The 26,239-nt window shown below is 28.3% G+C and overlaps 4 protein-coding genes across 4 annotated transcripts; 1 reads left to right on the plus strand and 3 right to left on the minus strand.

Annotated features, from left to right (window-relative positions):
• Positions 1-49: 49 nt before the first annotated feature.
• Positions 50-6,964, minus strand: LOC113368186 (succinate--CoA ligase [ADP-forming] subunit beta, mitochondrial-like). Its single transcript, XM_026609752.1, has 4 exons — positions 6,741-6,964; positions 1,642-1,745; positions 1,420-1,572; positions 50-212 (listed from the first exon to the last, which is right to left on the minus strand). Exons 1-4 carry the CDS (start codon positions 6,804-6,806, stop codon positions 68-70), a joined length of 468 nt encoding a protein of 155 aa, XP_026465537.1. The 5' UTR covers positions 6,807-6,964; the 3' UTR covers positions 50-67.
• A 2,695-nt stretch (positions 6,965-9,659) lies between these two features.
• On the minus strand, positions 9,660-14,047 carry LOC113367361 (exonuclease 3'-5' domain-containing protein 2-like). Its single transcript, XM_026608972.1, has 11 exons — positions 13,746-14,047; positions 13,528-13,684; positions 13,006-13,150; positions 12,767-12,940; positions 12,550-12,685; positions 12,356-12,484; positions 11,394-11,596; positions 10,621-10,789; positions 10,342-10,494; positions 9,966-10,139; positions 9,660-9,753 (listed from the first exon to the last, which is right to left on the minus strand). Exons 1-11 carry the CDS (start codon positions 13,943-13,945, stop codon positions 9,660-9,662), a joined length of 1,734 nt encoding a protein of 577 aa, XP_026464757.1. The 5' UTR covers positions 13,946-14,047.
• Positions 14,048-17,761: 3,714 nt separating this feature from the next.
• On the minus strand, positions 17,762-23,115 carry LOC113367362 (lamin-C-like; the record flags this gene model as incomplete). The annotated part of the gene is made up of 9 exons (XM_026608973.1): positions 23,099-23,115; positions 22,716-23,014; positions 21,135-21,267; positions 20,911-21,048; positions 20,638-20,820; positions 20,293-20,433; positions 19,693-19,898; positions 19,011-19,194; positions 17,762-17,902 (listed from the first exon to the last, which is right to left on the minus strand). Coding segments are annotated over exons 1-9 (1,437 nt in total), but the record flags the coding sequence as incomplete, so codon positions are not given.
• A 938-nt stretch (positions 23,116-24,053) lies between these two features.
• Positions 24,054-25,952, plus strand: LOC113366626 (U3 small nucleolar RNA-associated protein 15 homolog). The gene is made up of 4 exons (XM_026608262.1): positions 24,054-24,143; positions 24,226-24,507; positions 24,578-24,898; positions 25,017-25,952. Exons 1-4 carry the CDS (start codon positions 24,054-24,056, stop codon positions 25,893-25,895), a joined length of 1,572 nt encoding a protein of 523 aa, XP_026464047.1. The 3' UTR covers positions 25,896-25,952.
• The last annotated feature ends 287 nt before the right edge of the window (positions 25,953-26,239 follow it).

Here is a 26,239-nt window from a genome sequence, read left to right on the forward strand (position 1 = left end):
ATTAATGGGTAATTATTAAATACTATCTACATAATAATATAGAAACTTACAGAAAAAGCTCGCTCCATCATAACGGCCAAAAAGTATTATTCTCGGGGAAACTTTCTTTCTGTGACCATGACGAATTACATATCCGACCCTTTTCACCTGTTTGCTTAGTTACTAATATTTGGTTGATCATTTTTGAAGATATTTTTTCTGCTTGCTCTGGCCTGAAAAAGTAAGGTGATTTTTTTTCTCAAAAAATGTGTTCGCGTGAACGCTGTTCGGTAAGGATAGGAATTTTATATTTATACGCCAGGATATTAGGTCGCATATTTCTTCGAATTAGCACACACACACACACACACACACACACATATATATATATATATATACATATTGGTGCATACATATAACTATATTAGAGTTGGGTAACTCAGAGAGAAGTTATAACTGAGAATTGGTTATATCCAAGTTTCATACATTGATCCTAGATCTGTTAACACGATGTAAAGACATTTACAATTATGGGTCACATTCAAAGCTACAATAATCTTTGTCCGTGAAAGACCACAAGCAGGAATATCATATACATACCAGAAATAACACAAATGCAGTTAATTTGTTTTTTTCTATGGAACAAAATAACTATACAACAGTTTGCAAAACTTATCAGTGATTTTTTCAATTCAGTTATTTTTAAATGGTATACAAACAGCAAAAATATTTAGTATTATATTATTACTTTTACACAATTATAATTATATAAATAATAAATGCAATTATAATTATAAAAGTAATAGTATGCTGATCAAACTACCCAATATACTTAATTCTCAAAATATACTTAATCCTCAAAATAGAAATGGTAGAAAGGGAATGTGATGTATAATTAAAATATTTTATAAATATTTTGTTCTTATTAAATGCATAAAGTTGACAACATTATTTTCATAAAAAAACAATGTAAGAACTTGATATTTTCTCTTTAAAAATAATTAAAAAATTGAATTTGATTCTGCGTTTGTAATTGTGTATAGAATCTCTCCGTATAGAAAGATATGTGAGTGTAAGTGAAATCATCATCAGAGAAATGAGACTTTGACATGACAATGAGACTTTTACTACTTCTTCTTGAAATACTCCGAAGATTTAACTCATCTCCCAAAGTTATGTCCTAGAATAAGTCATATCCGCTTTATCATTGAAACATAGAATACAATTTGACTCTGATTGTTATAAATAAATGAAATTAACTTCATTCAGTTCTTAGTCTTCAACAAGTCTGTAGGCAGCTTTAATTCATCAACTAAGTATATAATTTTAAATGTTCAAACTATTGATAGCCTCGATTTACATTGTAAAAAGCGTATAAAAAAGTAAAAAACAAGCATTATTAAATATTATATTAATACAAAGCGAGAGACTCAAACTTACGTTGTAACCATTCGAACGCCGCCTTTCAAGCCCGATTTGAATTGGCCTTTCCCTCTACCACCAGCCAAAACTTGTGCTTTGAGTACAATGTCATTTGTTTTCAAATCCGTAGCTATTTTAGCTGCTTCAGCTGATGATTTTGCCACGCCAAATCTGTGATAAAACAACTTTTAAATCAAATGTTTAACTATTATTGATATTTATGCCTATGAATTTACTTACGGAGGTGTCGGTATGCCACCTTCCTGCAAAATGCTGAAGGATATATGCTCCAAGACATTGAGCTTTCGTGTTTGGGTGTTTTGCCATGGTGCTACGGATAAAATCTGAAATTTTTTGTATAAAAGTAAAAAGATATATAAATTTTAACAGTTCAAAACATTGTATTCGAAAGTGAACAAAGTCTTTCTGCTATAAAATACCCTATAAATTTTAACCAGTCAACACGTTGAGCCCCGGCGCCGAATTTGCTCAACTTTTCGTTCAGCCGGCAATGATGAACGGTCGGCAATGTTTACGACGTACCACATTTTTGTTTAGAATTGGCCCCATCCTGGTATTTAAATGCTTTTGATGCCATTTTATAGCTTTTTTCGAAAAAATCCGAAATACCAAATCTCAAATCCGTAGCTCATCATTTGCCCGAGATATCATTGAAAATATCCGAAAGTGGCCCCTTTTTTCAAAGTCGTTTTTTGTCGCAACTGTAAAAGATATCGACAAACAAATAACGGGATTATATTCACATAGGTGTGGACTATATTGTTAATAACAAATATTGTTAAATAATCATTTGTTAGTTTATGAAAAAGTCAAAACAATTTTTTGTTACAAATTTTGGACGGTTGTTTGGACTAATTTTTAATTAGTATCGTTAGAATGGCTATTCTTTTTTCTTATGCTGTGCAAAATTTAGTTTTAGTCCATGTGGTAGAACACATTCAAAACTTGAAAAAACTTGAGCAAGTACACGCTAGCGCTCATAGAATAGCCGCGTAAGTTTTCTCTCAATTGCAAAGGCGAGCAGAGCAGTTAGATCACTGCTCGAGTGTTCGCAGCGCGCGTTTTGTAACAAAATCTATATATTGAACAATTCTATGTAAAACGCTTAGTAAAGTACCATATATGTACATTTATATTTTAAATATTTTTATATTTTTGTAAGCATATAATAAAAATATTTATTTATTTATTTATATATTGTTCTATATATTTGTATGTGTGTAATAAATTATTTCAATTTCAATTTTATATCTTAAAATTTATTATTTATTTTAAAATGCACAAATATATTACGTGATTAATATTTCATATAATTATTCCTAAATTGCATTGCATTTTAAAATAAATATAAAATTTTAAGGTTTTAGAACGGCATCAAAATTATTTAAATACCAGGGTGGGGCCAATTCTGTATGGAAACTCGCTCAAAATCTTTCATTCAATATTTTATTAAAATTATATGGAACCGAAATTAATTAGGAATAATTTTATTTCTTAATACTGTCGATCACACAGATTTTCCAAAAAGAAATTCTGGTGCCGGTTCTCAGGTCCGACGGCAGTCATATGGTAAGTTAACTGTCGGTCTCCAGAGAACGATGCCAAACAAACGGAAAGTTGATGGTCCTTAGGGACCGTCAGCGGCCTCAACGCGTTAATTGTGATTGATGAATATACTGGCAATAAAGAAATGGCAGCATGACAAGTTTATTCGTCATGCGTATAACACAGTGACAATTTGCTATTAAAATTTAAACGATTGAAAAAAAACTCAAATATTAAAGATGTTTAGAATATTGCGAAAATATGCCAGTACAAAATACATATTTTTAAGTGGCATTCTACCTCAAAATATAATTTTACTGTATAATACAAGTATTATAAGAAATAAATGTATTATCAGGCTGATGACAAAACTGTGCGCAAAGTACAATGAGTACGCCACAGTTAACTGATTCAAAAATAAGGTATTTTAAGATATCTAAAGACTGGCGGCGATAATTTATAATAAAAGTAAAAACTTAAATAAAATGATTTAATATAAATGATATATATATAGTAGATATTTATATTATATTAATGATATTAATAGATTACTTATTCAATTTAATGTTACATTAAAATTAATATTGATAGATTCAATACTTTTTCAAAAAAAAAAAAAAAAAAATTGCTATTATTTTGTTCGTTTTAAACTAAATTTATTTTAATATATTCATGCATATATTTATCATACATTTTTTTATAATTATATTACATTGCAATCTCCTAAGGTAAATTAAATTTGTAGGGAATAAACAAAGGAAAATGATCTGTATGCTCGGGTAATTATGTTTGAACTAATATCTTTGCACTAATTATTTTAATAACAATTATACTTCGTGTAATATATAATAAATTACTAGAATTTTTATTCCCAAACCGTTTATAGAGATATTAAATTCACAAATAAAAAGAAACAATATTTTTTCGAAATCTTTACATTTCAAAATCTTATCATATATGATCAAATATATTTACATGCACCTATGCATATTCGTTATGGATATAGATTTTTTGTCAATTTTCATATAATTAAATATTGGAACTGTTTAAACTTTAGCACTCAAAGGGTTAAGTTTAAGGATTATTATTCGAATAAAAGAGTGATGTAATAACTACAGTTGTTTTTGAGTAAATAACAAAATATGTACAAGTTGGGAAGAAGAAGTTCATATTGAATCTAATAAATTGCAAATAAATATATTTCATTATTTAAATATTTGCTTGTCCATCATTAATTTTAAATATGTCAACGTGTATTTAATTTTTCGAAGTTGATGCTCACTGAACGCATAGGTACTTGAAATGAAACAATATAATTATTTATCTAAATCGATATGTATATGTATGCATATGTTATAATGTATAATGGAATTTCTAACCCGTATTTGCGTAGCTAATTAACATAAATCCCACACTAATATTAATTTCTGATTTTGAAAGTTATTGTATACGTCTAAACTTATAGACGGAAATAGTTCGAATTAGCGTTTAATGACTGAAAATGAATGAAAACACTCATTCTTCTCATGTTCTACAAAATTTAACAAAAAGCATTATATCTCGATCTAAAAATCACAAAAACAATAACGTAATCAAAATTGTCTTCTTTTATAAAAAAATATGATAAGGCACGAACAGTTGTTATTAAACAAATATATTTTTGGGTCAGGAAATAGAATTTATCTGTTATTGAACACTCAAAGGTCACGCGACTAGAAAAAATAATTTATGAAATATCTTATTTTTGTGCCTGAGTCATTGTTTACATTTTAGATGGATCACTTTATATTTAAAATATGCTCATCAATGGATTTTATATTATATTATATATATATATATATATATATATATATTGTAGAATATATAATATTGTATATATATATATATATATATATATATATATATATATATATAATATATACAATACATATTATATTGTAGAACAAAATATTGGAGAGCATAACAAATAAAAAAAAATAGTACAGATTTTAAAGCTTCTTAATTTTTTCAGGCATTTTGGCAAAGTACTCCATGTCATCATCAGTGAGTACGAAAATATGTTAGAAGCAAATATAATAACATGCATTTATAGTACGAAAATGGACGGTTTATAATGGCACGTTATAGTCAGTAAAAGCTTTTTAAATAATTTAGCTTTGAGAACACAGAGTAACCTATCCCTCCAAGGTCGAATTTGTCTTTTGAATTCGGACTCTGTATTTAAAAAACACAACCAGCAATTAATATATTTATATGATTATGACAATCATAGACTAAAATATTGAAACAATTATGGTGGTAAAATCAAGTGTGATATTGTTCTTTTACGGCAGATACTATAATATTTTTTTCTGAATTTCTTATACTGCTTAGGCTAAGACCATTAATAAATCACAAAAACAAGACATCAAAAAGATATTAAAAAGTATAGGGTAAGATATTAAAAAATTTGAAACTAATAACGATACGGGACAATGTCTGTCGGGCCACCTAGTATATATATAATAATTGACTATTTATATATATATATATATATATATATATATATATATGTACATATATTATATATACATATACATATACATATATAGTTACATACATAACAATAAGCAAGATCAAAGTACAACTTAATATGTGCGTCTCCTAATAATAATCAATTGAGATAAGATAATTTCCAGACTTATTTGTTTATTTGAAATTGTATACAATATATTTAACAAAAAAAGGTCCACGCCAAGAATTAATATTGAATACTATAAATAATAATTATTTTATAAAAATTGTAATAATGTTTGTAATGTACACAGAATAAAAACACAATTATATTGCAATTAGAAACAAGAAAAAAAGACAAAGCAAAGATTTATATGTTCAATTAAACACATTAAAATATATCTTAGGTATATTAAAAAAGAATCATAAAAAATCTATCACTAGAAGCTTGTTAATAACTTTTCGTGCATTGATGTTTGAGAATAACATTTAATTTAGTTTTTAAGAACTTTGATGGATTTACATAATGACTGTGCGGTTTTGTACATTACTTTGACAATGTTTTTAAGTTGTTTAGGGAAAAAAATAGTAAATCTATAACAGCCAACAAATGTTTAAAAGTTTAATTTTTTTTTTTACATTTGTTTAAGAAATCATTAATAAAATAACAAGTGTATTGTTATATATACTATTGGCATAAACTATTTTGGTCTGATAATCTCCATAATGAAATTAACGTTTCTGGAACTTGATACGTAATCTGATATTCAGTTAAAATTTCCATAATAAATTAATATTATAATTTGCATTATATTTATCAAGTTTTTATATTTGCCTTAAGAATTGTATCAATGTAGCTAAATAGAATGATGACATTTACAATTATTATAACCTATCGTTATTAACACGTTCTAATTGAATTATAATAATACAGGCTGTCACAAATGTCAAACTGACAGTTCATGCGGTAAAATTTTGAACTCGATAAAGAAGATATTTATGTAATGTATTTATTAATAGACATCATACGCTTCCCTTACATCAGACGATAATTTCAAATCTAGTAATTCGTTTCGAATTATATTATATAACTCACGTAATAAACTGTACATTTTTAGAACATAGCATTAAGTTAAAATAGTTCACTAAACAGCTGACCCTCAAATTTCTCGCCTCAACACTATTCAGTTCACACAATAAATCACTTCAAAATTATTTATAACACATAAATAATAATATATAGTATTATTTTCGTTTCATAAAATAATTAACTAAATTACCTTAATTCCATTTTTTCGTACTAAACTTTCCGCAAAATTCACACCACGATGTAACATGGTCGCCATTTTTATTTAAAATGAAGTCATACTTGAGACAGATAGAGTAAAAGTGATGATCTACTTTACTGTGCGCAAGAGCGCCAAACTTCAACTAAACCGGCGCGAAATTTCTGAGTTCGAGGTTAAGTAAAATACAGCGATAAGCCTATAAATTGAAATGAGCTTTTGATAATATTAAAGAAATTATGGAATTGCCTGCAATTTACGGTTAAAAACTATTATTAATAAAGCTGTATACACTCTATATGCTTATTTATCTAGTATACTATTGTCTACTATGGCTGTGGCAAAACTAGATGGCGGCACATATAATCGAAAAATAATTGCATGCATAGGTAAAAGAAGAGTATAATAAATAAGATGCATATCCTAGACCAAGGGCGAGCAACCTTTTTAACCCACGGGCCAATTTGGTTTTCAAAATTTTATGGCGGGCCGCACGTAATTTATATATATACTAGCTGACCCGGCGAACGTTTAGCCACCGAAAATATTTTTAGAAAATCATTAGTATTAGAAATGACTAATTCTGAATGTATAAATATGTGGTATATAAATGAAAGGGGCAGCTAACACATATTACATTGATAATTTACCCACTACAACGCTAAAATACTAACATACATATTCGAATTAAGTTATGCTATGCTTAGCAAAACGAGTGAGATTTCAATAACTCTGAAAATAAGTTTACGTTTTCTCTCAAAAACAGTTTTATCTTCAGATTTTAATATTAAATTTCTAATTTTTTTGCTAGAATTGTGCCTTCTGCAAACATTCAAAAACTATGTACTTTTAATGCACATCGGAAAATATTTGTGCAGTAGGATAAGCCTGCAAATCAGTTAGTTTTATCGGAGGTAACCATTTCATTGCCAATATCTAAGAATTTAATTGGTTTTAAAATATTGCAGCGAATAGAGCGGATAAATTTAACCCTTTTTATAATCTCAGAAAAATCTTGATTGAATTTCAATTAAAAAGGTTCACAAAAAAGACGATAATAGTTAATTGATCGATTACCGAGCTAAATAAAAAATGATTGGACTACTAAAATGACTATAAAATAATGAAAATTTGAAGTTGTATGTAGTTTTCCATTCCGCAAGAAAAGATAAAGAACAAAATTTAAAAAATTGTTACGGTCGTACAACCCATGATAAATATAAATTGATTTTTCTTTTTGAATAAAATTGAAGCTTTTTCAAAAGTCTGAACTAAAATTAGGTCAAAAGATTTATTGACTGAGTGCGGGAATAATGTAACTGCAACAGAATTACAAAATTGCCACAAGATAAGAACAAAAATACAAAATTGAAAAAAGTATATATTTTATATAATTACGAGTGTATACTATAAGTGTTTATAAATAAAAATACAAAATAAAAACAAATAATAGTTAAACAGAAAAACTAATTTACTTGAAAACTTAAGAAATTTGGAATTGCTTTTTTATATAAGCTGATCAATATCAGCCGTTTTTTTAAATTTTGTTATTTATTTTATTTTTTTAATATGGAAAGTAGCAACACGTATGCAGCTTTGATATGTTTTACTCAGTTTTGATAGGTGGTATTTTTTATGAATTTCATGGTTGAAATTAACACAGGTCCACAAAAAAAGTTGTTTGGATCGGGTCGATGTACTTTTACTGCTGAGTATATATATATATATATATATATATATATATATATATATATATAATATGGAAAAACGTTTAAAAACTGGCATAAACTTGAATCTAGCATTTTTCTGAATGAATGAATTATTATCCAGCGACTGTGCTTTTGTGGACCTGTGTAATTGTTCGCACACATACGTATTTCCAAAAAAACAATTTATCATAATTTGATTTGAGTTTTTTCTTCAAAAGCGAAAATTTCTCAGAGCTGACATTATAAAAAATTGCGATGTTTACTGGAAAAATAAATTTTCTAAATCTGTATTATTTTGCATGGTTAATGGCGAAGAAAACATTTACATGAAAACACAGCTGTTTTGTTAGCTTTGACCACAAATTAAAATCTTTTATTACCAAATTGACAAAAGTACTACAATTGTTCTTTCATATCCAAAAACAATTGTAGTTCGTCGTATACTCCTTTAAGCATTGCATCACTATTGAGCTAACGTACTTTGGTATTGAAAAGCACATCATCATATTCACGCTCTAAAATGTCAAGAAGTTTTTAAATTCACGATGATTTAAACTTCGCAATATAAGTTCTCAATTTTTCTTGCAATATTGTTAAACTAATATTTATTTTGTCAGAAAATGCTATTTCTGCGAACAACAGTTTTTACCAGTGACAACAAAATTAGCCTTTACAGTCGTGTTTAATAAAATATATAAAAAAATAATCTGTAGTTGAGAAATGCTTGGCGGGCCGCAGAAAAACCACCGGCGGGCCGCATGCGGCCCGCGGGCCGCTGGTTGCTCATCCTTGTCCTAGACAATATAATAATATATTGTATAATAATATATTGATGTATATTCTACCCATTCTATCTAACTCGGCTGAGCGTAAATTTTGAATAACCAGTAATAAATTTTAACTTGAAATTTCATATCTAGTTTCTGACAAATCAATCTCCTCATTTTTTACTTAAGAAAAGCTGTTTATCGTAATCATAATATGCTAGCTTCAACAGTAATAGATTACTCACAGTATATTTACTTTCATTAGCCAAAAAAAAAAACTGTGATATGAGTGACCTTATTTGATGATCTGAATAATATTTTAAAATATTTTTTTTCAAATATGAAAATATATTTAATTTGTCAAAATTATATTTTAATAATATTCTATCATAAATGTAGTAAACAAACTACTGCATATTTAAACATATAAAAAAAAATCATTCGATTAAGTCTGCATTTCTTTGATGGTCAATTCCAGCCAGTACTAAATCAGATGCTTCCACACGGCCTTCTTCTGCACGTATTTTTAGTCTGAATAATTTATATTACTTTATATTATATGCATACAAATTTTCATGCAATTATGCATGCAAATCTATTTATTTAATCATGCACTACACATGTGAAATCATATTTTTATATGTAACTACTTTGAAATAATTCATAAATTGTGAAATATTCAATTAACATGTACCAAAAGCTTATTAATTGAATTTATTAAATAATTATTTTACTTAATTCACCTGTTCGCATTATGTGTAACACTCCAAAGTGGGGGCAAAAACTCTGGTTTCATGACTTGTAGAAAATGTTCTCTCCACATTCGTTCTAATCCTACTAATCCACCAGTATCAGGATTTGTTGAAAAATATTCTACTACTTTGCTTCCGTGAGGTTCATAAGACATATTAGGTAACCTAAACATAATAATTATAATGTTAATACAAAAAAAGTTCTACTAGATGAAACTTTTAATTTAATTATTGGAGTTTGAGATTTTTTATTCAAGGTGCATGTTTGAACAGCATTCAAAAATTGTATATTATTGCTCACATGTATACTCAAATTAGGGTAAATTCAAGTTGAAAAACAACAAGAAAAAAAATTAATCAAACTTACGTTGTTTGAACATCGCATGCTTGTTTCAAAAGCTCTTCAGTAATTTCAGAATCTGGATACGATCGTAAAATTATTTGTCTTAGTATTTCTTTTCTTGAATCTGGAATTATATCACTACTATATAGTAATGCTCTAGCTGCTGATTTCAACTGTCTGTGAATGCAAAGAATATTTATTAAAAATCATTATTTTCAAATATTTGAATTCTAAATTTATTCTATACTATTTAACAATATAGAAATACAAAATTTTTGTATTCTAACTGATTTAATAATTTACCTCATATCTGCTGATTGTATTAAACGATGTGATCCTTCCTCCGATTCCAATGGTGCCCCACACATAATACCTAGTTTTCTTCTCATACTAAGATCACTAATATTGCTCTTTTGATGACAAGAAGTGCAGAGCAAAAGGACATCATGTGATGTATGCTCCTTCATAACCACTATCATCCGGACAAATAATTTTATTAATCCCAGTTCATTTGCATGTATCAAAAAAGTAATTGAAGCTTTAATTTGGCTTTCACTAAAATATATTGCGGTTAATGGTCAAACTTCCTCAAATTTTTTGTTGCATCTTGTAAATGAAATTTTAATTAAAAAAAAGCAATTCAGGTATTTGTTATGGATAAAGGAAAAGAAGCTAATTTTAGATTTGTAATTGTATTTTTTTAAACCTCCTTTAAAACAATCTATAAAATTTCTTTACATGCATATTGAGAAATCAATCTTTATTCCCCACTACATGGTTTTCGCTTTATCGGCTTTCTTTATAATTGCTGGCTAAACCTTGAACAATTTTCAGAACAAACAAAGCTCTTTGAGGACAGAAATATTGTGACCAATCACTCTTTTTGGTTTACTAAAAATTTTGTTATGTTTCATTTTCAATAATTATGACCTTCAGTTTTGTGGCCTTATAATGTAAAGTAAGTTGTAATCATGAACTAAAGTGACCTTGGACAAAATTCCACAAAAGTAAGTTTGTTCACAATAATTAATTTTTGCTTTTTTATCCATTATATATCTACTAACAATTCTACAAACCTGGAAATAGTTTTCTATATTCTCTGGGTACTACATTTTTTCTAATATATGAATGTTGTTCACCGCATACCACACACTGATTAATTTTAGCTTGTGTATAATACTGTCCAACTTCACCCACAGCTCTTCCTGATGGTTCAAACTTCAATCTTACAGTAAATGGATCTTCCGATATTATCTCACCCAAAAGCTTATGTACATACCTAAAAGATATAACTATTTTATATTACGAGTCTACGATTAGTGTTTTAATTTAAAAGTGGCTAATTAAATCGAAGTTTTCATGGAGTGAGCCAAAATTTGGCTTTTTCTCACCGTTTTTTTCAAAAGTGGCTAAACCGATTTCAAAAATTCAAAACACAATCGATAAACCTCGTAAAAAAAACTCATTGATTAGTTTTGGGAAACATCAGCCAAATCGTTACTTTAGAATTAGAAAAGTGCAACATTTTTCTGTCACTTTTATTTGCAAAAAATCGTGAATCAGTTTTGATAATTTAAAAACCATTAGAAAAATATCAATAGAGATTCGTACTAATTCGCTTTTTGGCAAATTTCATCCAAACCGTTTCCTCATAATTAAAAGTTAAGGATTTTTTTGCATTTATATTGAAGCTTATAATGGCACCAGAGTTCACATGGTCTTAATCTAAACTAACATCCTAACATTTATCAAAGTTTGAAATAATGTGCGGCGCTTTCAGAACATACAATGCACTATAATTGTTGGTGCACTATAATTAATTCATTACCGATATCATTGATCGAATTGTTTGAAATATATCGATTGAAACTTGCATTCATTGGTTTTTAGTAATAATGCAAAAATTAAATTGAATCAATAAATCTCATTAAATTGATTATTTAGACATATCTGGATGTTTTAGCAATTTGCCTCAAGGCAAAATGCCATTTACATGTAGTTTTAAATATATAGATATTATTTAAGTAACTGAACTTACCATTCTGCCTTCTTTCTATCACAAGTGCACAATAATTCTCCATCTGGTGCTTCTAAATAACAGTTGTGATACAAAGGTTTTTTTCGAGTTGAAAAATTTCTATAATAGGGTTTGGATATGGTGCCATTTCTAATAAGCAATATAAATTGAATCAAATTAGAATTTGTTTGAAAATAAAATTTCAAATATGATACCTTTGTGATTTATGAGGCTCACCAAATCCACTTTGAACTTTTGCTTGAGATGACCTTTGCTTATATTTAATGTTTATAAAATTTCTACAAATATCTGCAGCCCTTGAATAGTTTGATTTTGCAAATAACAAGGAACCTTCATACAAGTAAACAAGTATAAACAAATATAATAAAATAAATTATTATATAATAATTAAGTATATACACATATACATACTATTTGGTAAGTTTGAAGAAAGCTTTTTAAATAGTTCTATGGCTACTAAAGCATCTCCAGCTGCATATTCTTGCTGTGCTTTCGTTAGATTTTCAGCTTCCCAATCAGAGCATCTGATGCGCCAGTTTTTATCAAGTGTCACTCCAAGAATATCTGAAGACATATTAGCTAAGCCTACAACATATTAAATCATAAAACACAATTTCAGATTCAGCAAAATATATAATTTTAATATTAACCTTGAGGCTTTTTATTTGCTGCAATTGCTAAATGTCTCAAGTCTGATGTACCATCCATTTGAATAGAAAAATCATTTGCTAGGTATCTGGCATCATCTATAGGAGCCACTCCAACTTTTAAAATATTGTTATCTTCAAGCAATGCCTATATAAAATAAAACAATAAACCAAGATTAGAAATGAACAATAAACCAAGAAATAAAGTCATTTACATTTACAAGACAGTAACACACAATGATAAAAATAGATTAAAAAAAGTAAAGTTTTCAATAAGTATATTGCTTTCCTTATAAAAATACGATTTGTAAAAAATTATTGACAGCAATTATAAAGAGTCTATTTAAATTGACCCCAATATGATAAAAAATATTTAACGTCTCAATAAATAAAATATTGCAAATGATTCAATACTTAAAATACATTGATCACTTAAGTAAGATTTCATTTGTACAAGTTGTGATTACATACTAATTTTCAAATAAATCATGCATTTGTAGAGATGCTACAAGACTCTACTATTACCCTTAATTCTGGTGGAATTTTCTTTAAACGACATAATCTAAATAACGCACAAAAACCATCATGTGATGCCAGTTGTAAAAGAGCAATAGGCCTACGAGCTCCTCCTACTGTTACCCATTCACAATCAAATCCGAGAACCCCAAGCTCACAACATTGCCTGAAAAAATAATTTATAATATGATATTGAAAATTAATAAACCAAAAATTTTTCCACAAACCTCATCAATAATTCTACAACGAATTTGCATTCAGCCTCTGTGTTAATTACTTTTATCGATTTAAACTTCAATGAGTTTCGGTTTGTCAATCTTCGTAGCACGGATCTTAAATTAGTTCTATATTTTGTTAATATATATGCACAGCCTAACCCCAATGTGGCAATAGCAAGTGTTTTAATATACTTCTGATCATCTGCCATGATTTACAATCTTCTTTATTAAAGCTTCGTTGAAAAAATGTATGTATATGATAAAAAGTGCTTTTCAATAATATAACAGACCACATGAATTACAAAAGCTATGAAAAAAAAATCACTTTGTGACACATTAACTTGGTTTTAGGTTATATTTTGCCAACAATGATGTCCATAGGATTATAAACAAAGGTCTTGTTTCTAATGATAAAGTCATGTTGCATTACAGGTGTGTTTTCGAAATGTATGACTTTAAAACGCGCAGCATATTAATAAGAATATTAAATAATATTACATATATATTTATATATACAATGTTATATTAGCATAAATATGAAAATATCTTTTTACACTATTTTGTTAACTGATCATGTTACAAACGATTCAAAACTAGGATTTGCTTTAACGATCTCATCATTAGCACACAAATAGTCATTTAAAATCCGCAAACTTTTTTTTATGTAGATGCTATTATTTACTTAGTCTTCAATTCCTTTACCATTATAATGGCACATAAATATATATAAAAATGCAAAACCCTTTAAAACTCTGGTTTTATTACTATATTTTTAAGGCTCTAATTAATGTGGATTTTGCGCATTTCCAACTTCTGATATTTTTAAATATTTCTATTACGCGCCGTTTTGGAGAATTTTCAGTTGCCAACTTGTTTTCCGCTTGTGAACGGAAAAGCGTTTGGCTGGAAACATTATTATTATTATTTTTTTTTGAAACCATATTTCTTATTAAATCTAATATGCCGTTATTCAACTATATGTAAAAAGAAAAAACACGATATTAATAAAGCCGATATATAAACATAAAAAACAACTAAAACGAGCGTTTCCGTGATTCAAATGTCCGCCATTTTTATTTAATGTTTTATTAACACGCATTATTTTGAAACCATACTTCTGTTTATTTATGTCACAAAATACGTTTTCTATCTTAGTGAATAATATGCCTTAACCTTTCTCTAGATTCTAAAAATTAATATATTTTTAACTTCTCGAAGAAGAGTTTATGTTTTCATAAAAAATCCGATTCGCTAATTTTATGTTTACTCGACTTTTCAAGCCATTTTCCCACAGATCAATTGTCGAAAAAGTGTGTGTGTGTATGTGTGTGCGTGTATGTGAACAGATTTTTTGTCGTAAATCGACGTTTTCTCAAAAACGGCTGCACCGATTTAAAAAATTTAAAAGCCATTCGCTATACGAGGTGTGGCAAATCTCAAAGGGGACTATCGTTTGTCAGTGTTAAACTTTTCGTCCGCATTTAAGCTCATACTACCGAATTGATTTTAAAAAATCAAAAACTGTTCGAAAGATTTTAGTTGGGAATGATTCTGATTAATTTTAGTGTTATAGAACTTACTGAAATATTACGGTCTTACGACAAGTAGTTTAATTTTAAAAATTCATCAAAGTTTGAGAAAATTAGACGTTTTACTTGGTATAACGACAAAGTGATTGGTCTTAATGAACATACTAAACCGTTAAAGTCCTACGAAAACTGGTTCAATTATAAAAATTGATTTTTGGAAATTTGCTTTTAGGAAATACTCCGAGTTAACGTGTTCGTTCGCTTTCAATCATGTGTAATAAATCCACTCGGAATACTTCTAATCACTCATACAATAATTTAGTTTTTATTGATTAAGTCGATTCTTTACACATCGAGAAGTTCATGTAACTTGCTTCAAGGCAAAATACCAATGCCAACTAGTTTAAAATAAGAATCTGAATTATTAAGCATATCTTTAGATAATTATCACCTGATCACTGAAGTGCTTCACTCTATTGATGCTGAATTCTATAAATAGTTCTATGGTTGCTTGCTACTTTCATGTTAACTTCTACTCACACAGCGCATGAAAAGCATACAGTAACAACTTTTAGTGATTTTTCGCTCTCATTGTCAGTAAAAAAAAAATACCATTATTTTTTATCAAACATAAAATATGAAGTCTTATTTTTCTTAAGATAAACTTAACTGAAAACAGATATATTATTTAAATTTATAAGTAAATTAATATGGTACCTTAAAATACTTGATTAAGTATATGCTTCATCATATCCTGTAGCCGATCTTACATACTAGAAAAAACTGTTTCTTAGTAGTTAATAAATACCTCTTTTTTTAAATGGTGAAGGATGAAAAAAAAACTAAATAAACACAATTCAGTTTTAAAATTAAAATTTTAATTACTGTTTCAACACACTATTTAATTATTCGCTTTCTGTGATAAAAAAGCTAATAGTAGTTTACAGTTATAACTTTACAATAATTTATAAAAATAATGTTTTGAATTAAATTAATAAAAAAAAAAATTCTCTAAACAAGAATTTCAGTTATATGCAGATATTGTATATACATAGATAAAAGAATATTGTATACATTGAAATGTAATTGGTGTTGTTGGGCCATGAGTGTTGTGATTATGGAATGTGTTTGGAGTGGTTGATAATATAGAAACAATGATTCTGATTGAAGTTGATAGTTTATGATTACAGATTAACATATAAATCTATGTAATGATACAATCTTTTTAATATCACAATAACTTATTAATTAACAATTTAGTGCCTATATCACAAAATATATCACAATATATATTGAACAATTAAATAGTTTTTTTTCGTAAAATTATTTCTTAAGATATTTATAACCTGAACTGAGCTTAATATCTGAGATACAAATACATAAAATGACAACATGAGTTAATCTCTTTTAAATACGCGTTTAACTATAGAAAATGCCGCACTTGTATTATGATCAAAACACATATTAGACAGTCAAATAAAATTGATTAAAAAAAATTAACTAAAATCTCTGAACATATTTCACTTGGTTGTTTTATAAGTCTTCAATTATGTTATTTTCTTTTCAAAATGAAAATTTTATAAATTTGTATCAAGTTTTACATTACTCGACATTTTTCTTGAGCTGGCTGTTGTGGATCTTCCTGAAATGACATTATAAGTTATAGTATTAATTAAAAAAAAATTTTAGAATTAATCATCATATCAATAATTATTGATTGCAAATGTGATAAAGAGCTGAAGGTAATTAAATAGTCGAAGTGAAATAAGTCTAACATTTTTAAATGAATCACAAGCCTGCAACACCAACACCAATTTAGTAACGATTTTTACCACCACAATTAGCAAAACAAATGTTCAATTTAATTTGTCAAATATTGATATTTAATAAAAATATCACCTGAAAAATCAAGCATGACAACAAAATTTTACAAAGAATACTGACAACTATGAGTGTTTTGTATATGTGTGTGTTGTTCAAGAAGGATCCTTATAAGCACATCATATTGTTAAATAAATATTTCAATTTGTAAAACTAAGAAATTAAAACATAATATCAACAGTCCAACATAAAAAAAATTCTTTCACTCGGTTCAATCGCAACAAAGTGTACAGTTAAAAAGATAAATTTGTAATAAATACCTGCTCATGAAGTTCCTGGGAGCCAAGTGATTTGGTTTGTCCAGAATGTTGCATGCGCGAAGAACGACTGGCCAACTTATTTTGCACTAGTTCAAATGTTGCCACTTCCTATTTAAAAAACATTTGATTTTCGAATTACCAATTTCATATTAATTATTCAAAATTCTAATTAAATTATTTGAAAAAAAAAAATGCACAAAAAAAAATTACATGCAAGTATAGTAATGTAAATAATACATTCCAGAGAGAATGAATAATGCATGCGATTAATTACCTCTCCATTACTGTTTGTCAAAGATGTATAAATGATGTCATTAACAAGCCATTTCTTTCCTTTCATAACTATATTATTTGAAGGTTCATGATGTTGCTGCTCATTCAGTGACCAAACAGTAGTGCTTGCCCCAGGATCGAGTTTAAGAGTGTGGTGAAATTTGAACACAGTTTCAGCATTACCTGCTTTTTGGATAAGTTTCCAGCCACCAAGAAAAACTTCCTAATTAAAAACAATCATGTCACATTTTACAAAGTAATGTATAAAACAGAGTATTAGTGCCATAATGGAAGGGAAAAAAGAGCTAAACTAAATAAATATATATTGAGTTTTGACCATCAAAAAAGTCTCTTTTTCACCAATCTTACAAGATTGAATACATACAAAATAACCCACCAATACTAAGATAAAGTAGTCGCAAGTGGAACTTTGCCTTTTATGTTGCACGAACAACCACTAAAACATTGACAAAAATATTTACACGTTTCTGAGAATTTTTAGAAAATGGCACGGCCAGTCGTCGCTGAAAACTAATCAATGCAAGTCCATATTCATAATCCGAAAACAAAAATTCATAAACCAAAAAATATTGGTTGAAAATCGACCTGATTAAGTTTTGTTAAAGATTCGCTGGCACAATTTCAAAATTTTTGTCCACCTTTTAGCTCAAAATCCTGAATCGATTTCGGAAAAACAAAAACTGTTCGAAAGATATTGGTTCAGAATGATACTGATTAGTTTTGGGTGAATGCAACCAAACCGTTTCCTTGTAATTAACTGTTTTTTTTTTGGCAATTTTTATGAAACTTTTTTTTGTAATGGATATCATGGTCTTATAGAACTTACTGAAATATCACGGCCTTACGACAAGTAGTTTAATTTTAAAAACTCATTGAAGTTTGATAAATTATTAAATCAAAATTTGTGTCTTAGATAGATAGATAATTTAAATGTGTTTGAGAAAATGAGAAAATCCAATTGGAAATTGTGATGTTTAGATTGAAGTGAAAGCAAAAACTTGATTTCCGAAATAAAGAGTGGAACTAATTTCATCTAAATATTTAAATCTCAATTTCGGTTGATCAAGTCAATTATTACACCTATCGAGAGGTTTTTGCAGCCTGCCTTAAGTTAAAATATTGATATATAAAACAATTTTGAATACGGGTGCTAAAACCAACTAAACGAATTGACCCAACGTCAAAAGGAGAATTACATAAAAATCATAACCAATTAGTTGAAATAAATTTTATAAGAAATTAGTATATTTTATTTTGTGAATATGTAATATAGTGCACGCAAATTGGGTGGGGCAAAAAAAATTTCATACTTTAATCCCATTATTTGTCAGCTTAATGTAACGACCTTCTGCGTCACATTTCATTATTATTGCAATATCTCCTTTGCAGATTACATGTTCAGTAAATTCACTAAGACTGATTTCATGCGATTCTTTCAGTAAAGTGCGTTTACGCTTTCCACCTGTGCTGGATGTTGCCTGGCTGGTGTTTAATCTGTTCAAAGCAAAAATATTTATTTATTTATTTATTTCAATTTAATTGACAACTTTCAATTAAATATGCTTATAATTCTATTTTTATTTATCATACCTAATTCAATTATATGTATTAAACTCTTTTCGTTCTAATTTAAATTCGTTTTTAAATATTAAACTTTTAAAATACATAAAAAATTGTTAATATATATATATATTTCAAAAATAATTATGAATTAACTAAAAATAATAAATAAATAAATATAAATGAATTTTATAAACAAAAAAAGTAACATATTGATATAAATCCTTTTATTATAATAATATCATTGTACTGTGAGCTTGTAAAATAAATAAACAAATAAGTAGCAAAGATGCGAATGAGAACATGAATTCACTAATTTATTGTACTAATAAAATGATATCTGCAAGTTATTATTTTTAGCATAGAGAGTAAATGGTAACTCGTTTGGCCAATTTTTTCATATATGTTACATTACTGCCATATAATACAAACCTGGTTTCCTCGCCTTCTAGCAATTTCCTATAGGTTGCTATTTCCATATCTAAGCAGACCTTAATATCCATCAGATCTTGATATTCCTGCAACTGCCCAACCATTTCCTCTCGGAGGAGGCGCAATTCTGCTTCTACTTGATGCATATCATCAGAATGACGCCTATGTGCTTCTTCTAGCGTTTTTTCTAACTCTTTGCTGCGTTGCTGTATTCATAAAATATGAAACAATTATAAAACATATGCTGCGCAAATAGTGAAAATTGGTGTCATATATATATAATATATATATATATATATATATATATATATATATATATTTTTGAATAGTCTTGAATTTGATGTTGATATATATGTTTAATTTGAGTTTAATATTCGGGCGTAACATCAATAAAAATATATTTATTGAAATATGAATATGAAATATGAATGAATATAGATATTGAAATATTTTTATTGATGTTACGCCCGAATATTAAACTCAATTAAACATATATATATATATATATATATATATATATATATATATACAACCAGTGAGTATCTATTAACTATACACATACACAAATTTAAGTGTATAAATGAATAATGTTAGACTTACATTAGCAGCATTGTAAGAAGCCTCCAATTCATTTACACGATTGCATAAACCTTCAATCTTAGTTCGTGCTTGATTTAATTCTTCAGCTGCTGCTGTAGCAGCACTACTGTTGTGAGTAGCCACACCTTCTAAATTTTTGATCTAAAAATAAATAAAGAAATAATAATGCTTATAATTTTACGGTATGGCGTTAATATTTCATTAATTTAAAATAGATTATTATGTTTTTAAATGTACATGTACATTACAATTTGCTAATTTTCACCTTAAGGTAATAGATTTGAAAGACAAATATGCAATTTTGCATAAACCAGATGAAAAATTAGTGCATTGACATATGTTCACCTTTTGTTTATAGATGTCTTCAATTTTAGCGCGGTTTGAACTAATTTGTTCCTCATACTGATCACGAAGTTCCTGCATAGTCTCTTGCATTTTTGCTTCATATTGTTTTGCAAGATCTCCATCAATTTCACTTAATTCAACCTTACGTCGCATACTAGTTTCTTTGAGTTCTTGCTGATAGACCTATAAGAATAAGTGTTAGCAAAATGCAAAACAATTATTATATTCTGCAAAAAAAATTCCATCCAAATGAAAAAATGAAATTATAATTACCTCATGTTTAAAAGCTAATTCCTCCCTCAAACTCTGCAAATTATTTTCTACATCTACACGAACTAATATTTCTTCTTCTAGATTTTTGCGAAGTTCTTCTAATTGATTTCTTCGGTTATTCAGCTCACTCTCTAATTCCTTAAAAATATAAAAATAACATTAATGCTAAATAATTATGTTTATCAAACATTTCATACAATAATACAAAATGACATATTAAGTACCTTGCGATCATCTATTGCTTTATTGCATTCTAAAACAGCCATATTGAATTTACCATTGAGTTCCGAGCATTTGCTCTCATACTTTCGAACATCAGTCTCGGCTAAGATTAAATCTTTTGATTTCTTGTCTAGCCTGAAGTTTCAAATTAAATTGAAGTAGACATATAAATTAGTTATACTTAACTAGTTTTACCGCAAAATTAGTACTTGAATATTAGTACCATAAAATAAATTTGGATAAACTATTATTTTAAATATAAATTATTTTGAGATAGCAAATTTACTGTAGGTTTTTGAACCAAGCTCCTTTTGCTGATTTTGTAATAAAATAAACATGTGTTGATTATTTATAATAAGATATTTAAAATGAATTTCAAATTATATTTTGTTAGAGTCATTCCCCATAGAAGTTTAATTTACTAAATGAGAGTGATGTATTAACATATTTGAATGCAATCTTTTCAAATTAATCATTCATTCGTTTAGTATCATTCCATATTTAATTTATAATTTTATTTATATTTTATATATATTTATGTAAATATATATTTGGAAACAAAATATCTTATGTTTTCTTCATACCTCACTGTTTTATATTATAAACACCTACTGTAGATATTTTCTGATAACAATATACTATATTTACAACAAGATATTACCAAATTAAATAACTGATGTAAAATTATACCATTAATGTGAAATTAATAGATTAATATGTTGAATGTTAAAAAACGCGTTCTATGTCAATCCTGTAATTCAAATGAACTGTGTCAATTTCATGAAACACTTTGGAGCACAACATAATAAAATCACCCTTCAAGCTCTTCGAACTCTTAGCTTCGTAAGGTGTAATCAACATGGACTCTACATTTTGTACTTTACCCTTGTTAGAACTATTCTAGAATCCTATACAGAACTATCACAAAATAAACTGAATAGAGTGCAAAAAATTATTTTGAAATATCTAAAGCACTTTGTGCACTCAAGAAAAAAAATTTATGGTGTGATTGAACCTGATATGCTGGATCCGAGGACTGAGATTAACCCGCATAGTGCAGACTTCAAAAACCATAAAAAACTACATATTGAACTGCCACATGAACAGAGGGACTATTATAGTGTTTTTTAATTCTCTAATTAATATTAATGTAAAAAAAATTCAATTAGAAATTGTTAGCATTACTATAGTGTATTTGAATTTACATATAAAAGAATGTTCGGGTGTGTGTAAGCATAAGTGCCTGTATGCAGATATGAATGCCAAGTGTGCCAAGTGTATGCAGATATGAATGCCTAAATAACATAAGATTACATTAATATGTTACATTCCATTATGGTATCCAGGCCAGGTTTGTAAATAGATAGTCGGTACTGTGGAAAGGTGTCTATATATGGGGTATTTACACTTTGTCTCGTATTGGTACCTTTCTTGAGCATAACAAGTGTTAATGTCTAACATTTGAGCCCAATGTGGGGCTAAATGGCACGGAAAAGGGTTAAATAAATAAACATTTAGATAATTTTTATATTATTTTTCACCCAAGATGTTAATATAAGCAATAAATAACATGTGTAACTAACCTTGTTTTCAACTCATGATTTTCCTCCCATAATCTCTGAGCATCAATTTCGAGTTTTGCCTTGTCTCTGGCAGTGTCATCTAACAATTTTCGAGCATCCGACAGTTCTTTATCATATGTAGTCCTCAAAGTTAAGGTTTCTCTAGTTTCAGTCTCTTTTGATAACTGAAGTGTTCTACTTAAGCGTGAATTTTCAGCTTCTAAATGCCTTACCCGATCTATATAACATGCAAAGCGATCATTTAAATTTTGCAGATCAGTTTTTTCCTGCAAACGACTGTGCAGCTTAGGACTAGTAGGACGAAAATTAGCCGAGGTATAAGAAGCAGTAGGAGACGTGATACTTTGCACCGAGCTCGTAGATGTAACAGAAGTTTTTGTCGGCTTCGAGCTCATGGTGAAAGTGAATATACGGCATACACAATAAACACACGACAATAAAACGAATTTAAAACGATGTCAAACTGCCAAATGTGTATCTGTATCTGAACTGTACATAGAACCAAGAAACGTGAGCTTCGCCTAGACAGACACTCTCACAACTCACAAAGAAACACTAGCGCCATTGACGCTTTTTGCAACCATTTACGTCATAGATAAATAATGGATAAAAACATAAATACTCCTCCTTCATCTATAAATAAATAAACATAGCATGAATGCAAACATGCTCTTTTTCATCTATGAGTGCATATATTCTTCTTTTATCTATGAATGCAAATGAACATGCAATGATAAACCTGTTCACATTTATTTTATCTATGCCTGTTGAGCATAGTGTGGAGCCACAACAAACACGAGCAAACATAGCGAGCAATGTTGCGCAACTTGTCGGTACATTAAAGAAAATTGTTTGTTTATGTTTGAACTCGTATGTGCAGTGTCGTGCTCGTATGTACACGAATGTAGACAAACATTTTTCTTTTCTGATGTTATAGTAGTCATGCATTGTTTTGCGGACGTTCAAGCCATAGATAAAAGTAGAGTATCATTATTATATTGTCTAGGAAGAGTATATTCAAGCCCTCACTGCTTTGAAGCGTTTGTTCAAGATTGTTTGGAATGATTTGCCTTCGTTCGTGATCGTTTTTCTTTGTATTTTCATGTTCGTCATGTTCGTTCGTGCTCGTTCGATAGGTGAGGGCGCACCTTTACAATAGTTGATGCGTTAACGAATGAGAAACGGCTGAATAGTGTTCGGTGATTCAACGCCATAACTTTTGTAAACGTCAAACTACATGTGCTAAACATAACCTCTTTCACGTGCACATCATAAATATTTTTATTACAAAATAATAAATAACTAAAATAATTAAAATATACATAAATAAATGTCAGAATGGCATCTTTTAAGAAAACGAATAGTAAAATATATATAAAATCGAAACCTATTGATACAGATGATACAATTTATTGGAAAAAAATAGGGGTATTAATTAATTATTATTCTTAGTTTTTATTTTATTTACATTTTATTTCTTGTTTCACTACCATTTTATTTTCTGTTGTAGGTACCAGTATTAGTTAAAGAATTTGGAGCTATAGATCATATAGACTTTTCTCCAGTAGAACCATATTACTTTGCAGTTACTTGTTCAATACGAGTGCAGTTGTATAATCCAATTACTAAACTGGTAGCAAAAAATATATCACGATTTCGTGAAAGTGCCTATGGTGGAACTTTTAGAAAAGATGGAAAATTATTATGTGCTGGTGGAGAAGAATCACATGTTAAACTTTTTGATGTCAGTTCTAAAAGCATGCTACGTTTATTTTCTGGACATACAGCACCAGTATGTTAGTTAGTTAATTAAATAACACATGTTAATGAGTTATATTAAAATAATTTATTAAAAATTCCAGGTACATAGAACATCTTTTACATCAAATATGAATCAAATTGCGAGCTTTTCGGATGATAAAAGTGTAAAACTTTGGGATATCCCAAGTGAAAAATCTATTACAAACTTCATTGGACACAAGGATTACATAAGAGCAGGATGTTGTAGTCCAGTAAGTCCAAATATATTACTTTCTGGTGGATATGATGGTATAATAAATATGTGGGATGATAGAGATTCAACAAAATCTGTAATAAAAGTTGATCATGGCAATCCTGTGGAATCAGTTTTATTTTTACCAACTGGTGGTATTTTTCTTACTGCAGGAGGTACAGATATAAAGGTATATCTAATACATACAAATTTTTAAAATAGATTTAGTTTGAATAGTAGATATATAATATTAAAATATAAAATATTATTAGTTTTAATACCTTTATTAATCATTGACTTCTTTCAAGGTTTGGGATGTTCTAGCTGGTCGTCTTTTAGCTAAAATAATACAACATCATAAAACAGTCACTTGTCTCAGGTTAGCTTCTGAAAATAAACGTTTACTCTCCGGGAGCCTAGATCGCCATGTAAAAGTTTATGATATTTCTACATATAATGTAATACACACAATTGTATATCCAAGTGCAGTACTTAGTTTGGCAATTTCTAAAAATGATGAAACATTAGTAGCTGGAATGGTTGATGGTTTAGTTTCAATTCATAGAAGGGACGAAAAAGTCAAAGCTACTAAAGCAGAACGCAAGATTAAATCATATAAATATGCATCTAACACACATTCAACTTTAGTTGATACGGTGGTGCCTGAAACATTAAAAGAATTACAGTCCAAGCATGATACTTGTTTGAGGAAATTTGAATATTCAAAAGCATTAGATATTGTTTTGCAGCCTTATGTTGTTAACAAAAATCCACATGTGACTGTATCGTTGATGCAAGAATTGTTGCGAAGAAAAGGATTGCATGCTGCTGTTGCAGGTAGAAATATGAAGATAGTTAAAGCACTTCTTAGGTTTCTCATAAAATATATCGGAGACCACCGGTTCACGAGAACATTGATTGATGTTGCCAATGTTTTTCTTGATGTACATGATAATAGCTTAAATCAATTTCCACCTGATGTTATAAAAATGATAATTAGATTAGGAAGTAGAATATCCGAAGAAGAGCAGTTAAGTTTAGAATTGGCTAATCTTGAAGGCGCAATGCATTTGCTTTTAGCTGGATCAAGTGTAGCTGAAGACGATTCAGAAATTCAGACAGCCAATTTATTGCGATTAAAACCATCTGAGAAAGCAAAACAAAATATTGTAATTGATGTTAACTGATGTAATCTTATAAGATATAAATATTTTTATTTAAGAAATAAATATTGTTTTAATTATAGTACCTAGTAAAAATATTTCAAATTGTAAAATTAAATCTCAATGATAATATTAAAGCCAAGTCTTTGCATATCTTTATGTTTGAAAGGTTTCTTAACATTTTGGCATATCTTAGAAAAAATTGATGTATGTGTGTGTGTGTAGATATAAATTTTCGTCGACGATTTCGGGTACACCGATCAACCGATTTGAATAATTCAAAAAACATTCGAATAGAAAAAATGAATCTTTGTGTGAATATGTGCGGATACAATTTTGGAAGAACGGAGCGTCCGATTTGAAAAATT

Source organism: Ctenocephalides felis, unplaced genomic scaffold (genome assembly GCF_003426905.1).
Source record: "Ctenocephalides felis isolate EL2017-DRISC unplaced genomic scaffold, ASM342690v1 CF-g0.4_SCAFFOLD_01170, whole genome shotgun sequence".
Classification (NCBI taxonomy): domain Eukaryota; kingdom Metazoa; phylum Arthropoda; class Insecta; order Siphonaptera; family Pulicidae; genus Ctenocephalides; species Ctenocephalides felis.

What these genes read in the sequence shown, in the direction of transcription:
- LOC113367361 (XM_026608972.1), bottom strand. Translation starts at nt 13,945, where the DNA reads ATGGCAGATGATCAGAAGTATATTAAAACACTTGCTATTGCCACATTG. An exon ending in AGCAAATAAAAAGCCTCAAG is followed by an intron (nt 12,941 to 13,005) that starts GTTAATATTAAA and finishes AATATGTTGTAG; the next exon opens with GCTTAGCTAATATGTCTTCA. An exon ending in ATATAGAAAACTATTTCCAG is followed by an intron (nt 10,790 to 11,393) that starts GTTTGTAGAATT and finishes TCCGGATGATAG; the next exon opens with TGGTTATGAAGGAGCATACA.
- LOC113366626 (XM_026608262.1), top strand. Translation starts at nt 24,054, where the DNA reads ATGGCATCTTTTAAGAAAACGAATAGTAAAATATATATAAAATCGAAA. An exon ending in TTTCTGGACATACAGCACCA is followed by an intron (nt 24,508 to 24,577) that starts GTATGTTAGTTA and finishes TAAAAATTCCAG; the next exon opens with GTACATAGAACATCTTTTAC. An exon ending in CAGGAGGTACAGATATAAAG is followed by an intron (nt 24,899 to 25,016) that starts GTATATCTAATA and finishes ACTTCTTTCAAG; the next exon opens with GTTTGGGATGTTCTAGCTGG.
- LOC113368186 (XM_026609752.1), bottom strand. Translation starts at nt 6,806, where the DNA reads ATGGCGACCATGTTACATCGTGGTGTGAATTTTGCGGAAAGTTTAGTA. An exon ending in GGTGGCATACCGACACCTCC is followed by an intron (nt 1,573 to 1,641) that starts GTAAGTAAATTC and finishes GTTTTATCACAG; the next exon opens with ATTTGGCGTGGCAAAATCAT. An exon ending in GGCGTTCGAATGGTTACAAC is followed by an intron (nt 213 to 1,419) that starts GTAAGTTTGAGT and finishes TTACTTTTTCAG; the next exon opens with GCCAGAGCAAGCAGAAAAAA.